The sequence below is a fragment of the Melanerpes formicivorus genome, unplaced genomic scaffold (assembly GCF_026170545.1).
Source record: "Melanerpes formicivorus ecotype bairdi unplaced genomic scaffold, bMelFor1.0.p_v2 SCAF_2, whole genome shotgun sequence".
Taxonomy (NCBI): Eukaryota; Metazoa; Chordata; class Aves; order Piciformes; family Picidae; genus Melanerpes; species Melanerpes formicivorus.
In genome coordinates this window covers 49,438,983-49,455,535 of record NW_027142354.1, presented here as the reverse complement: position 1 = coordinate 49,455,535, position 16,553 = coordinate 49,438,983, and the positions used below count along the sequence as shown (strand labels likewise).

The following is a 16,553-nucleotide window of genomic DNA, read 5'->3' as shown; positions in this document are numbered from 1 at the left end:
TTTGTATTTCTTATTTCAGTTCCCTTGAGAAAGCAATTCTAAAACTATCTTTTAATTCAGAATGGGTACTTAAATATTTACAGTCTTATCTGTACTTAATAGAACTGTCTGAACTGCAGTAAAAAATGGCAGTTTATCTCCAAAATTTTTATATATGTATATATATATATATGTGTGTGTGTTAAAAAAAAAAAGTTAAAAACATCTTTATCCATTCTTAGAATACGCGAGTTAAAATTGTTTCTGGAATATTATCACTCATATAGAATATAGCAATAAAAAGACTAGCATCATTTGAAGCCATGATTGAAGGGCTAAAAATAAAAGACGGAAGAGCTAGAAATGGTTCATACTGACCTGAGCCCATAAAGGACTGTCCCATCCGGATGCAAACGGATCATTCTGTTCTTCACAGTGACACCATGTACAAAGGACTTCTTGTCATTCAGAAAATAGGTATCAGGAACCCACAGCTGATCAGCTACTCTGTTGTCCAGAGTAAGGTTTAGAGGTATTACATTATATGACAGCCTCTTATCCCTCCATGCTTGCTGAAAGTACATGGTCAAGGTATAGTCCTGTGATCACAAAAACAACAAAAAAAGAGGTTTGCATTGAAACAGACTGCATAACTATGCAAAAAAAATTAATTAAAATGCAAATACACATTTATTCTTTGCAACTGTTCTTAAAGGCAAGCATTTCTGTTCCAAATTTCCATAAGTAGAGTTATTTATTTTTACAGTACTGAACATTTTGTGTATACTTAATAATAGAAATGAGAACACAGAAAAGATGGGGTATTTACACTTTATGAATGATTTGAGAATTCTCATTTCAATACTTAAAAATAAAATGGGGAAAAAAAAATGTTTATCATTGAACAGTCTTCAATTTCTATGGCACTTTAAAAGCCTGGGAGTTCTTGGAAACAGGAACATTCACAAATGTGCATTTCATCTTATGGGCTGTCTTTAGTAGAGCTCAGGATCATGTCTTCTATCTCTGAAGTTACAGTTACCACCCAAACACTCGTATAAATTAAAAGCTCTTCAAAGTCTGTTAACCTTCCCCTGGGCACTGAAATCAATGGGAAGTCTCGGAGGTTTCTATGCTACAGAGTCTTAGTCTTCTACTTAATTTTACAGATGAACTAACTCTGGTTACTTCAATGGAACAATTCAGAGAGCACAATTAAGGGTCTGGGTAAATATCTGCAGTATTACAAGACTTGCTTTGCCTTGATGCCGTACTTAGGAGATGTTTTGATTTTTAAGTGGTTTAAAGAACAATTACAAATCTTGCATTTTTGTAAGACCTGTTACACAGAGGCAGAATACTCATTATCTACTAGCCCATGTTTAAAAGCCTCCATATATGATGCATGTCTGCACAGTACATCTACTCACAGATCACTGGGTCAAGGGCTATAAAACACATCTGAATAATGGGAGAAGGAAGATGCTGAAACCTGTATTTTGTTTTGCTTGTTCTACAGAAATCATAATCTGTCCTCAAACTCCTTTGATTGAGATTTTGCCCTTAACAAAGACTTCATTAAATAGTAAGACCCGTTAGCTTACAAAAGATTGATTTCAACAGAATGTCAACAAAAGCTGCTGTGATTATCAGTAACCATAGGATACAGCCACATGAGAGCATGCAAGTCTGTGTCGATGAATCACTCTGAGGCACTGAAAACAAGAAAGCCCACCTAACTTAGAACAAATAATTAACTACTAATGAATATATAATTAACTATCTCACAAATCAATTTCTAGCACTGCATAACAAAGCATGCAAAATGTGAACATTTTACTGCATAAATTAATATTAGTTCCTATTAGCTACTTTATATTTTAAAGGCAACACAGCTATTGAAATTACATTTTTATTACTGAGTACCCACAAATACATTTTTCTTCTACTAATGAAATTTTGTATGCTGATGTAATTATTCACTTCAAATTGTATATGGTCCACACTTAAAATCATGCATTAGGAAGGGCCTGTGACAACTGCGGCTATCCAAGCAGAGTTCTCTAAACAACAGCACAGCACCTGAAAACTCACTGACCCTTCCTCTTCTGCAGAAGAGTGTGTGCTGAGATGAATCAGTATAAATTGTTTGGATTTTGGTTTGGTTTGGTTTTTTTTTACAGAGACCTGTGTTTCCATAGTGGCAACACCCTCAATTTTCATGCATCTTTCCCTAGAAGTATCCACATACATAAGCTTCAAAATGCCTCTTCAGTTTATACTGTAGCTGAGAGAAATCATAGATAACAGAATGGCTTAGATTGGAAGGGATGTTAGGGATCATCTACTCCAACCTCCTCATCATCGTAAGGACACAGACCTCTTGGAACAAGTCCAGAGGAGGGCCACAAAGATGATCTGAGCGCTGGATCACCTCTGTTATTTGTCAACAGAAAACCAGACTGGTAGTGCTCTACTTTCAGTCTTCCTGTTTACAGTGGTTTAAGGTTAATCAGCATCACTTACTAAGCCTTCAGGCCAGAGCTGCAACTGTTGATGGAAGCAGGTACACGCAGCTCAAACACAGAAAGCTGCTCAGCTTTAGTAGAGGTCACAAAAATGAACAAAACTGCAAAGTTACAAGTAGGTAAACACCAAATAAGTGTCTTCCAATTATTTTACTACCAAAGTAAACTATTCTAATCTGATCAATTTTAATGATCTGAAATCTCCTCCCCACCCCCTCAGGATGAGAATGAGAGTCTGCTTTCAAGAACATTCCACCTACATATAAAGAATTTTACTGTTATGTTTCCACAGTTCTGCAGTGTTTGATTCATAACCAGATACCAGAAAATGTTCAGTAATATACTGTCCATAACAAAAATGCATTAGTTTTCATTATATTAATGGATCACAACATAAAGTAGATGAGCTGTAGCAATTGCTCCTCTATTACCCTTCGACTGTTGCATTTTATTCCTATTTTAAGGAAGAATCTGCATGTATTAATATATAACACATATATGCTATATATAGAACATGCTTCCCTCTTTACACCTCAGTAAAAGAGGAAAAGAAGAGGAGGAAGAAAATTAAGCATGCATGTTTCACTGCATGGAAATGAATTACATAAAACTGTAAAGTTGGAGCACTGGTATAGCCAAAAGAAATGCCAAGTCACCAGGCTGGAGTTCAGAATCAAACACGCTGTTCCAGAAACAGATCTGGTGTTCCAACTGAAAATTAGTTGTCATCTGTTAGTCCTAGTTTTCAGATGTGACTGGAGTTTCTCATAGCCAAAACAGGACACCTTCAATAATTTTTTTATAAAACCCTCACAACCTTTTGAATTTAGGTGGGTATTTTATAAATTATTATGAAGAAGTAAATATGGCCCAAGCTACCTATTTCAAAGCGTAAGTGATTAGCTAGAATAAAACCAAACAAACAAACAAACAAACAAAGAACAGCAAGAACAACAATAAAAAAAAAAGGCCCAAACCCTACAACAGAAGACCTGGGAAATAAGCTGCAATTCCTTCCTTAGAAAGGAGGGACGCATGTGTTTGCAAAATCCCAAATGAAACAGTAATTCCAAAAGATGATGTGCGCATACAAAATGCCCCTGAAGTATCCCAAAACACTTTATAATTTGGGATTAAGAACATGCTCAGCTATCAGAAATAAAATAAAAAAGGCTGTCAAAAACCCCTTTAAATATGGGAACTCTGCTCTGTTCAAAGGATTAATATCAAAACAAACATGCAAGTATTTTATCTCTTTAGGAAGACAGGCACACAAAAGAAGGAGAGGAACAGAATTGGCTTGTTAATGATTTCAATTTGTTAAGTCCTTAGATCCTATTCAATTTACAGGATAGAACTGTTAGAAGTTAAGTCTAAGTTTGAAGATGGAACAGGAGTGAATTGATTTTAAAAGCCTAACACAAGGCAGTGGTTACAATGAGTTCAAAGAAATATGAAACCAAACCTCATGATGACTATGCCTGTGTGTATTAGAGACGTACACTACAAAGGTGCAGACTATTTACAATACAGGCATACAAAAAGACACATCCTACAAACAGAAATTAAGAGGTTTGTCAGTTATCCTGAGCACATGCAGCATGAACTGCTGTACAAAACTTTATTAGTAAACACAAAATTACAAGTAAAACCTATAATATGAATAGGGAAATGTATTTTCTGTATATTATCACTTCTATAGTGTTGAGATAATAATGTTTTATTCTGTCTAGATGCAGAAATTCAGGCAGCAGCAAACAGGCAGTTACTCCAGTTCTATCTTGATCAAAGCTATCCCCTCTTTTTCTCACCAGTTAGAAGTTCAGCTTCCCAGTTATTTCTTCTTCACTTCACACAATCAAAAGCAGCAAATACGAGACAAATTTATTGCAAAATTTCTTATGGATAAAAAAGTCATGAACAGTTTTATTAGCATTAGCATATTCATGAGTAACTTACTCTGAACATTATCTTTGGACAGTGGTTGTCTGCAAGCACGTTTAGCTGCTGGAAATGTATATATGCTCGCAGACAGCCAAGCTGGTATTTAATGACTATCAACGTCAAAGATCCAAGGGAAGATAGGACACAGAAAAACATCAAATCTGTAAAGTGGCACTCGTATTTATATTCTTTCATCTCATTAATACTCTCAAAGGTTTCTTAAGCCACAAAAGAAATGGCAGTTTCGACCTATTATTAGCTTAAAAGATTAGAACACAGGCCTTAACTAAACCCACCCATGGGTCACTAAGTGTGAAATATGTATTGCTGGTCCTCTTTGCATTAGATAAAGCATCAATGCAAAAAAGGGAATAAATTTCATGAATGTTTCCAACAGCATTGGGAAACTAATGCAAAACACTATGCCAGATGAAATACTTTTCAAAGCACAAGGATAAGGTTTAATGCAAGAAGAAATAACAGGCATTTAAAATATAGCTTTTTCTTCTACTTTACACAAAACAGAATTGATTTGCATTGCAGCTTCAAAATGTATGCCTGCACTTGTGCTAAGAGAGATGTAACACAGCTACTGAAACAGTAATAAGTAGAGGAAGCATTCTTTTTGTTATAAATACAGCATACAGCAGCACAGAGATGAAGGAAATAGTTATCTCTACTCATCACTAATGAAGGGAAAACTCATTTGTGGTTTGACTTATATTCACTTCTCATCATTTTTCTGGTTATTCCTAACTTCTGAAAGTGCTTTACTATGTTTCCCCAAACAGCATTTTTAAAGCTGAACAATTTCTTTCTGAACATGCTAGAAACTGAAGATTTTGCCTGAATGCTGGATTGATTTGCCATGTACATTTGAAAATCTGACTGTTGATGACATACTTTACTTAAAAGTACAAGTCAACACTGCAAAGTACATTTGGCTACATTAAAGTGTATATATACCCTTAAGAAGAAAGGAGCAAATGTCAATTCTACTCCCTCCTATAGTGAGAAGTACACAACATACTTCACTGCTCGAATAGAATATAAAAGAATCTAAAATTAAGCATTTCAAGCTAAAAGAGCTTCAGTGGATTATTTCAAAAGTGATGTGTTTCCCCAAGTGCTGATTGACAATCCTTTCAATCTTCATTTCATTTAAAACCAACCACTACAACATGTTTGATTCATAATTACTTACCTCACAACCACGTCAAGAAAATTAATGTAAAAGTCTGCTCTGTCAATACTGGAGACACTACAAAGCAACTTACATAAAAAGAGAGGGGTGATACTAAAAAGTGTCAAAATAGATTCTACCATATGCCCTGTCAAAAAAGTATTTTCCATGCTCTGTATATCTTTACTTTAAAAAAAAATAAAGGGCAGCAAGAATGTTACACAGAGTTCAAACTGAACTCCCTCCATTGAATCCCACTTCCCAAGCTCGTTTCAAACCCATAAAACACTTCTAGTTAATTTTATCTACTAAAACTTACCAGGTAGTTTTTCCTGACAGGAATTGTATGATGTAAAGCCTAAGAAAAGTCTACAATCTTTCCAAAAAGGAAAATATCTCAGCATGTAAGCTTACCAATTAATCCACAGCACTCATCCCAGAATTATTCATCAGCAATTCTCATTTCCCAGATGAACAAATAAGCAAAGGTGGGCTGTTTATCTCCTACAACAGTTCTCAGAAAAACAGTATTCCTGAATTAAGCAAAAGACTTGGGTATAAAAGCCAAATGACTGTCAGCAGAGCTTGACTCCTAGACATAAAACTTCTTACTACTGATGTAGGAAATCTGTAGTAAGAGACTGCTTACCATTTCAGTGACAAGATCATGAATTTCTGTCTCCTTAGCACTACTGACAGTAGCCAATATTTATATTGTTTCTACACAGTGATTTATGTATTGCACTGTGATGCAGTGTCATATTTCATGCACTGCAATGAAATAAAGCAGTTATGGCCAATATGTCTCCTGTAACGTCAATTAGTTTAGCAAGGCACCATGACACTTGATTTTAATTCCTGACAAGTCACCCAGACTGAACCATGATACTGCACTTTTACTGAGCCAGCAATCTACATGTCATTCCAGGCAAAAACCAGCTGCTGTATGTCTTTTAGTTCTCTCCCATTTGCTGTCTCTTGATAACAAGAAGATGATTTATTAAAGTGATCCTGGACTGAAAAATGTAATCTAACTGCTACTTACTTAAGAGTCATGTATCTTGATACCTTCAGATTGCTCACATTTTAAAGGACCTAAGTCTTTATACAGCATTGCAAGATTCTCAGATGAATAATGCAAATGCAAAGATTAATAAATGCACACTATGCTTACGTTAAAGTGATGGAAATGGGGAGGTTTTGCCTTAGAGAAAATTATGTGCTATTATTATTTAGTTATGCCTTTGAAGTAAAATATTTTAAGCCACAGGAAATATTAAAATAGTTTATTTACATCTGAATTTCAGATATTTCTTTACTCGTGTATCACAAGCCATTTCCCAGAGAAGGGAAAATAGCTCTGACTGCACAGATCGCTTCCTGTGCAATTGTACAATCCTACAGATCTTCAAAAAAGATAAAGACCTACAAGAGAAATCATATTTATATTGCCTTTATTAGTAGGCTTCCTTTATTGCAGCCTATTCTTAATAGTATCACAAAAGAACAAAAATCAGTACTGCAAATACTAAAGCAAAAAACCCCAAACCCCAGAATTTCTTAAATAGAGTGGGGGAAAACTGTTGATTAAGTGAAATGATGACCTAATTGGAAAGTCTGGCAAGAGCAGCCATTGGCCTAAGCTATTGCTTTACAGAACAGACTGAAAAAAAAACCCCAAACAAAAAACCCCAAACAACAAAACCACCAACCAGGAAGAGGTACCAGAAACCGGTGTGTCTTACTAATACTTTTAGTGTTTAAATAAATACATAATCCAGGACAAAAACAGAGCAACTGATAGTGAGATTAAACCTAGCTGAAACGTGAGAACTCAAGTTGTGCTTAGGAGCAGAACCGAACTGGCATAATATTTGGATGACTGCTCTTTTTCTTGTCACGTTATAGTTTTCCAAGTTGCCAACATATAAACAAAGCCTTAAGAATACTTCTAGAAATGGAAAGAATTGCCAAGTTATTCCTGCTGCCTAGCGCTGCAATTCATTTCTGAACCATTTACAGAATGAATACTTGAATCGACGTTCATTCAAAGCACATCCTTGTTTTCAAGATAAGAATTTTGCAGCATCTTTGAAATTATTAATTATTCCTAGAATTGATTCATTCATTTATTATTATTCATTTATTATTATTCATTTATTATTATTCATTTATTATTATTCAGTTGGGGAGATGTCAAGGAGACTCCAATGACAAAGTTCCATTAAGATTTCTGTGAATAAACTAGCTTGGTCTATCTACTTTTTCACATCTAAAAGGGTGCCTAACAATCCCTAAATTCTCAATTGCAAGCTTTGGTCCCATAGAAACTGAGGCTTAATAAGAATAAACCCGTTTAAGACGCACTCAGCATTTTACTACTAGAACAGGTTATTTATTTACGTTCATCACAGTTTTGCTGAAAGATAAAGCTGCTAGAGATGCTGGTTGACCATTACAAAATCTGTTAAACAGTTACAGTAATTCCCCTCTGACACAGCCTGCTGATGTATGAAAAAGTATAATTTTAATAATAAAAGCATTAAGGGAAAGAGCTGAAGAAAAAATTTTATCACCTGAGCTTCAGAAAGAATTTGCATGACTGGTGCTGTTGAGAAATACAGTATTCTAACAAAAATGTGTCCTTTCTGTGATCCCATTTAATTGGGCTGCCTGAGGATGCACTTCTTGAGAAAAGAAAAATACTATATGAATATTTTATTGGTTCATTTTTATAGGCAAAGGAATTTACTTTGCTATATTTAGTTTGTTCTACTAAGAAGATTATTTTGCTAGAAGTTCCTTTCAGGTAAAAAGCCAGCTGCCTCCTCAGCAATGGAGAAGTTTCTGCAAAGTAACTTCCACAACTGATGCGCTATAGGAAGCATAAATATGTATATCATTGTTTTCTTAAATATGCTCAGGTCATTTTTCTATTCTGCTCTACTGCTCGCTATTACTGCTACCCTCTGTTTGCCAAATCTACATCATAGTCCCTCTGCACTACAGAATACCAAAGCACTTCAAGTAGCTTTCAGATTAATTTTCAGGCCTTTAAAATTTTTCTCCTACGAATTCTTTCTCCAAATGAGAAGGCTATTAATTGTTGCTTTGCTTGTGATGTAAAATCTGTGAGATTAAGATGAACAAAATCGTATGAACCAATATTAAAACGCTCTTTTGATTGAGAGGGCCAAAGACATCTCAGATAGCCACACTGCAAGTATAGGAAAGATGAATTATTAATATGAATCGATACTCTGGCAATATTTTCAGCAGAGAGCTAAGAAGCTCAAACAAATGTATTCACTCAGATTTTAGAAGGCATCAGAGTGAAACCACTAACGAAGCTGGGCAACCCGGTAGTTTTCCAAAATGTTAACTTCTATTGTATGTAGTCAACAGACAATAAAAGCCTTTAGTATTAGCACTGGAAAAGAGGACAAAACCAAAGCACTTTCCTAAATATTGCCCTAAACAAAGTGTCTGATAATATAACACACATAACATTAATTCATGCTTCACTGCTTCTTGACATTGAACAATGTCATGGTTTTTGTTCAACTTGGAATATCCTTTAGCAAGATACAGATTCAGTTATACAGCTTTGTATCTACGACACTTCTAAAACTACATAATCAAGGATATACTTAATAATAATAAATGTAAATTTTAGAGCAAATTTTACAACCAGCTTGCAAAGCAATGTTTACATGCATTAGACAACAATCTCATAGAGATTACTGACACGAGAGACAGTGAGTCTGAGGAGTACATTTCCTCTAAGATTCAGAATTTATCTAAGAATTATAAAAACAACATTTTATTTAATAGTGTGTAATAGAACTGAATTTAAGTTAGACTAACTGATCTAATTAGCTTATCATAGGCTCCAAGAGCTCCTGACACTTCACTGAAATTTACAAGAGACAAAGTGTCAGGTATGTGCATGACATATCCTGACTTATTTTTGCTCTCTCTTTGTGTCCATGCATGCACGTTCTCACGCAGTACTACTAATCATACTAGACCTCTATGCTGGTTTTCTTGGTAGTTCTGTGAGGTTATCCTTTCAAATAAAAAAAACCCACAACACAAAAAACACATGAGTTAGATGATAAATTCAAATACTTCACTTGCTTTTATCAGTTGCACCCACTTCAGAAACACAAATGGAAGTGGTTCTATTCAGCTGTAATCTGCCAGTTATTTTAATGCCATTTCCACTCACATACGAAGCACCAGCAGCAGTTCCCTTCTGCTAAACACTGTCACCACAGATCCTGCAACACTTTGTCTCTCTGGTCTGCTGATTCCAAGAAGTTCTCTAAAACGGTTCATTAATCTGTTAGTGACAAACTGATGTCTTGAAAGAAGCAATGTACTCTGGAGAGTAAAAATCTCCCACAGATAAATTCCTATAAGCATTTATACATCATGGTCTAATACACCAGAGGCTACACACTGCACTTCAGACTAATGTGTTTCTTCTCTGTTTACATATAAATCTTGTGGGAATAGACCAACCACCTTGATTTATCTGTTTTCCTCAGCCAATAATCTCTTGAATCCTCTAACCTTACATACAGATTTTGTGGGGTTTGAAGAGTAAAGAGCATGAGAATGGAAAAAAGAAACAGCATCATGTCACGTAGGCCTTTTCCTGTATTTTAAATGTTCTCCTCCCCGTAACCCAAGATGTGCCAGGCTGTTTCTCTCAAAATGTCAGGCACTGCCAGCACTGAAGTAAAAGGACAATTTTAAATAAGTACATATCATTTCTTTTACAGTGATGACAAGCCTGTGGAAACAGATAGAAAGTCCAATTTGCATGACAGCCCCAAACTTCAGCAAAAACATTTAGTAGAGACACTTCCAAGAGAATAAGTGATGTGTTCAGATGACAAAGAAATGGATATTATTATGTTCTGAGGAGAAAAATCCAAGGGGAGAAAAAAAAATGTGGAAAAATATGGCATCTTCTTGAAAAATACTGCAACATCCACCACAACACAATAATCTTGCAGACTGATTCTGGAAAACTAAGGGTAATTCCAAGATTAATGATTTCCTATAAGAAATCACCAGGAGATTAATACTGGTAAGTTTTGAAGAGACAATGCTGTATTAATATTTCCATAGGATCACTGGAAAACTCAGGCTAAAAGAGACCTCAGGAGGTCTCTAGTCCAACCCACTCCAAACAAGATCAACAAGGTCAGACCACATTCCTCATGGCTTTACATAACCTGCCCTTAAAGATCTTTAAAAAGAGAGATTTCTTCCTTCTTTCTATATGGATTAGAAAAATAGGAATCTAGTAAAGTTGTGGAAAACAAACTAATCCAGGAATCAGAAACAAGTGCCAGACTTGTCAGGAGCAGGGATCATCAAACATTCTTCAGAACTTAGACAAAACATGTTTATAGTCACCAGGTAACTTGGCAGAGTTTCAAACTGTAAGTTTATGAAGAAGCTATTACGAACTTTCCCGCCCATAGCAGTAGATATCAAACACATTTTAAGGTCCTACTGCTGGAATACGAAACTCAGACAAAGAGCGGTGATCCGAAGCTGACACTTAAAAACAGTTTCACAAAGTTGGGCAGGAGAGTAACAAAAATCTGCCTTCCCATAGCAGTTTTTATGAAAGATATCACCAATCGATCTACATAACACTTTGCAATGAAAAACACACCAGATACTTTCATCAAGATGCATTTTCCCCCAAATGCATCAAATTTAAACATTTCCACAATAAAAACAACTTCCTCTATGTTGTGTTGGTATCTCTGTCCCTTTTCAAAATCCAAAATCAGATAAGGAAACCCCGTAATTGGCCCCCAGTCAGTGAAGTTCACTGTCAACTCTTCTCCCCTTCCAAATACGCTGCCATTGCACTGCAGAAATTACAGCACTATAATATATATTGAATTCTGTAGTTATATTGGATCCATTCAGTTACACAGTTTCATATATTTGGATGCTAAGAATATCAATTTTGAACAATTCAAACACACATATTGATACACAAAAATAATCAAAAAGCTCTATGATGACCCCACTCCAATTATTCTGGAAATATTGGCCCGTCTCCTGATAACTTGTTCAGTCTTGATGATATTGATTGGCTTTCTGAATACTTATTATACCTTCACCAACAAAAAAATTCATTTTTTATTTTAGTCTTAACAGGTTCAAAAAGACCTCAGCTGAAGTGTCTTGTTTTACCTTTCAAATTAGACTTTAAGCCATGGGAGTAAATGCATAGCTTTAGCAGGTATCAGAAAAACATAATCTCAAGTAGCTCATATATTTCTAGCCACAACCTCATGCACTTTACACGGTATTTCTGCTTGAGCACACTACATGTTAGTCAGCAAGCAGAACACATTGATTTGAAATCTACTAGTTAGTAGCTGGTTGATTCATGCATGAAATGCATTTATACATCAGTTCGCTGGCTTGATTTGTGACACATCCATTCTTTTAGCAGCATTGGGTTTTTCCTCAAGATTCACAAAAATGCTTTACAACATGTTCTTATATGGCTGCACACTAGTTAAAATGTAGGATTTTTTTAAAAGAAAGTCTTAAGATGCTTTCTTAACCATATCCAAATTATACAGAAGTACTCTAAAATTTTCTAAGAGTAATTCTCTCCAATTTGGAAAAAAATAAAAAAAAATCTTGCCCTAATGAACTTGTCAAAAAGAGCATTTCACCAAAATGATCTCATTTTCTTCCCCATTTTTGTCCCTTCCATTAAGTAAGCAAGAAAGAAAGCACAAAACCCGAAGCATTACTTACGCCTTATGAATTTGTTCCTACAGGGCTTTGCTTATCAACACTCTGTGACTCCAGAAAGTCACAGCGAAAACAAGAAAATACTCAGATTCCTGTTTGTAAGGAAACACAATAGATCTAGCATTTGATACAAGCACTATTGGAAAGGAGCCCCATGTTCTGTTGCAGACAGGGCTTTTTATAACATTATCATACTATTATTAATTCCAGCTATACCATAACCAACTACTAAAAAGCTTGATATTTTTTTGGTATGAAATAACAAAAAAAAACAAACAAGCAAAAAGGAATTAAAACCAAGGGAAAAAAGAAGTACATTCATGAAGAGTACCCCTTGTGTAGTGCCCTATTAATGAGGAGATAGTATCAATACCATTGTTTTGGAACAAAAGTGACACAATTTGTATTTTTTGGTTGGTTGGTTTTGGTGTTAACTTAAAATCTAAAATATGAGAATATGCCAGATGTTTTCAAACAGCAATTCAGAATGTCTGAAAATCCTGTACAACAGAACTTGCTACTACAAATATTTATATTGACTCACAGAATTACCACCCCAGTACCTAAATCAATCCTAATCTGATAAACAAAAGTCTTGCAAACACAGTAACTATTAATTTCCAACATCCTTTCAGAGCAACCACTTACAGTCTTCCTGGAAATGTCTTTATAGATTTTACTCAAAGTGGTTTATTTATTGTCACTTACCTTTTGCATACAAATTGAAGTTTTGATTTATAATTCCAATACAAATTCTTTATTGTTTCCTTTCTGCTTCATTAATTGATATAATATTTCTTTTCCAAAGCTCTGCAGTATCTTTAGTAGAGTGTATTATGCATATCGTAATTGCCGAGTATCTCTAAAGAAAACAATGCCTGATAGCCCAGGCACAGAGACTAACATTCTAAATCATGGGCTTATCTACAAAACTGTTGCTAAATTTTGAGGTTGAGTGTGGGTAACGGGGAAAGAACAAGGAATGGAGGCAACACTGTTTGATCTTTCAAGCTTCCTTCCAACCTGAGCTGTTCTATGAACATTTTCAGACAAGCATGTCCTAAATTAATTGCTTAATTTCCTCCATTAGACAACTTGTTATTAATGTCACCAAATATTACAATTAAGTACTCCTCTTAAATTATCTCCTCATATCTGCTGTGTTCAAAAAGTCAAGCTACACCTTGGCTGGTCTACAGCATAACATGATTATCTACAGCAGTTCATAATTAACGAACTACAGTTACGCTGCATGTGCTCTCAAGCACACTTCTTTAGGAACTGGATGAAATAGGAACTTTAGCATCTGCCTGACCCATTCAGCAGGGAAAAATTACAACTGAAGATGCTCTCACAACCTGAGACTTAAAGACTCTTTAGATGAAATAGGAAAAAAACCACAAACTAAAATTAATTAAAGTTTGCACAAATGGCAGGAAAATACATATCAATTCTTCATGAAGTAACTCTTGATGAATGCATTAAGTGTTTAAGCACAACCTCTCAGTTCTTTTCCAAAGATGCTTTGAGTACTTTGCCAAGTCAACATTCAGAAAGGTCTTTTAAAAAAAATTTAAAATTTAAAATTATGTAAATTCACTGGCAAAATTAGTTCATATCTTCCCTATTATAAGTTTATTCTAAATACTTGCATGAATATGACTCCTGTAATATGAGTCAAAGGAATAGAGGGATATGTTTTAAAAAAAACAACAAACAACACTGCCATGAACTCTTCAATATAATCTTTTCTTAACAAGAAAAAAAATTATCTCTGCATTTAACTCTGCTATATCAAGATACATAATTGTAAATAACTGCTTGGGTGACAATCTGAAACATAGAACTTCATACTAAAGACCTTGACTTCTCTGACCACACCACATTCATTTAGTTAAATATTACTCCTCTACCCCAATGAAGTTACTACAAAATAGAAGTACTGAACTACTAAGTTCACTAAATGCATCATCAGCAAGGTTGCAGATGACACCAAGCTGAGTGGTGCTGTTATTATGCTAGAGGGACAGGATATCATCCAGAAGGACCCAGACAAGTTGGAGAGTGGGCCCAGGTGAACCTCATGAGGTTCAACAAGACCAAGTGCAGGGTCCTTGCACCTGGGTTGAAACAATCTTCATCAATACAGGCTAGGGAATGAGATGATAGAAAGCAGCCTTGCAGAAAAGGGCTTGGGAGTTCTGGTGGATGAGAAGCTAGATAAGAGCCAACAATGTGTACTTGGAGCCCAGAACCCTTCTTCATGATAATGGAAATAGGAACAACCCATCAAAACAGTTCTTCCCCACACAGCCCCCATGACATCAGCCAGATGTTTCAAAGGACCAGAAATCAACCACTGCTATGTGCTGATAACTTCTAAAGACTTTCTTAGTCCCTTCCAAATATCACAGCCTGGATTTTGAGAAAAAACTTTCCACTCCCAACAGCGTCAAATGTTTTGAGGTGTGGGGGGATGCTGGTGTTTATTTTTTAAGTCCTGTGCTCACAAATGCTGCATTCTCACCAGAACTTTCTAGCTGATAAGGAAACTTCAGTGCATTCACTAGCTTATGCATTTTTGTAGCACAGGAGCAACTTTTTAACATTCACCTTAGTTCAGTGTTATTAGCCATTCTGCTCATAACAGACAACGAAAGGAAGGGGTAAAATCTGGCAAAAGAGGATTCAGATTCCAACCACTGGGTAATTCACACAATACTCGTAACATATTATCTATTATTAACACTAAAATTCACACTTTTAAAAATTGGATGGTGAAATCTAATATTCCTGGCTACTAGCCATGCATAGAAAACAGACAGGCTAATGCTTAATAAAACAAATTTTTATTCATTTACCTTCTATGTGAAATGAACTGTGCAGTGAATTATTTAGAAGAGGAAAATTGTAATTGCATGTGTAATAAAGCTGAAAATTTAGGAGAAGCAGATGGAAGACTTAAAGTTCTTTTTTGTAAGTGATAAGAGGATGATTCATAAGTATTTGACATTAGTTAAAATTACTTATGAAACAAATGTTTATGGAAAAAAATATTCTTCTCAGGACAATATGCCATCACACAATCAGCAGAGAATTATCTGAATTGAGACCCCTAACCAAAAAGAGAAAAGGAAATCAACTGAGAGAGAAGGAAAAGGGCAAAACGTTTTCACTTCTCCTGAACTTCGGCGATGTGTCTTAGCTTTCTACCTCAAGAATTCTGGGCACTATCACCAAAAGGTGTTAACTGTAGAAAAACATTCTTAGATCCCATAGTACTGGCTGTATAGTCACTGATACATAAAAACTGAACACTGAAGGAGCCAACAGCATCACACCTATGAAGAATATTTGGCAAAACTAGATTTTTTTTTTATTTTATATTTTTTTTACTTTTTATTTGTTCTTAGGTATGTTCTCTCCACATCATGTAATGTTTTGAAACATCAATATGCTTTCCAACTTGAGAATGACAGACATCATTTGGGGGTTAATGCAACCTTTCAGTTTGGATTTCATACCATCCTTCTTCCCATAAAGGCGGCCAGTGTTTATTCCATAGCCCTGGACAATGTTTTCAGAATTAATCTCCTCTGGCATTTCCAAGGAAAAGGTATGTTGATTTTGATTCCCTTGGGTTTCTCCAATTCACATATCTGTCTTCCAGATGGATATATATTACAGGGTTATTCTTAGCTTAAGTATTTATAAAGTGTCCATCTGTTTAGTTGTTGATATGGCCATCAGAGACCCAGCATTGTTAGCTTTACCACAGATATTTTAAGATCTCTTATAGAAATATACGAACCAAATACAAGTCTCCAAGATTCTGTAGCCAAATGGGCAGAGCCAAACTGGCTTTGTTCCACATTACTACACATTTAGCCCACAGTGTTAGTGACAGCAGTTAGGTTCACCTGTCAGCTGCTTAGAAGTTTTTTGAATCTTTGACTCAATTTAAACAAAACAAAACAAAACAGGAGAACTGTCCCTGCTCATAATCCTATCTCAATGAAGGGAAGACACATAAGATCAACAGAAATTAGCTGCATAAACTAACATAAACTTTACATTTACATTGTTTTCTGTGTAGAAGGAAACACTTATGC

At 35.3% G+C, this 16,553-nt stretch overlaps 1 protein-coding gene across 3 annotated transcripts in view; it reads right to left on the bottom strand.

Annotated features, from left to right (window-relative positions):
• GABRB2 (gamma-aminobutyric acid type A receptor subunit beta2) overlaps positions 1-16,553 on the bottom strand; it is a 141,324-nt gene that overhangs the window by 94,680 nt on the left and 30,091 nt on the right. For all 3 annotated transcript variants that reach the window (XM_068159563.1, XM_068159554.1, XM_068159572.1), the window contains one exon: positions 358-578. In XM_068159563.1, coding sequence (XP_068015664.1) covers positions 358-578 — 221 coding nt within the window. The remainder of the gene's footprint in view (positions 1-357; positions 579-16,553) is intronic.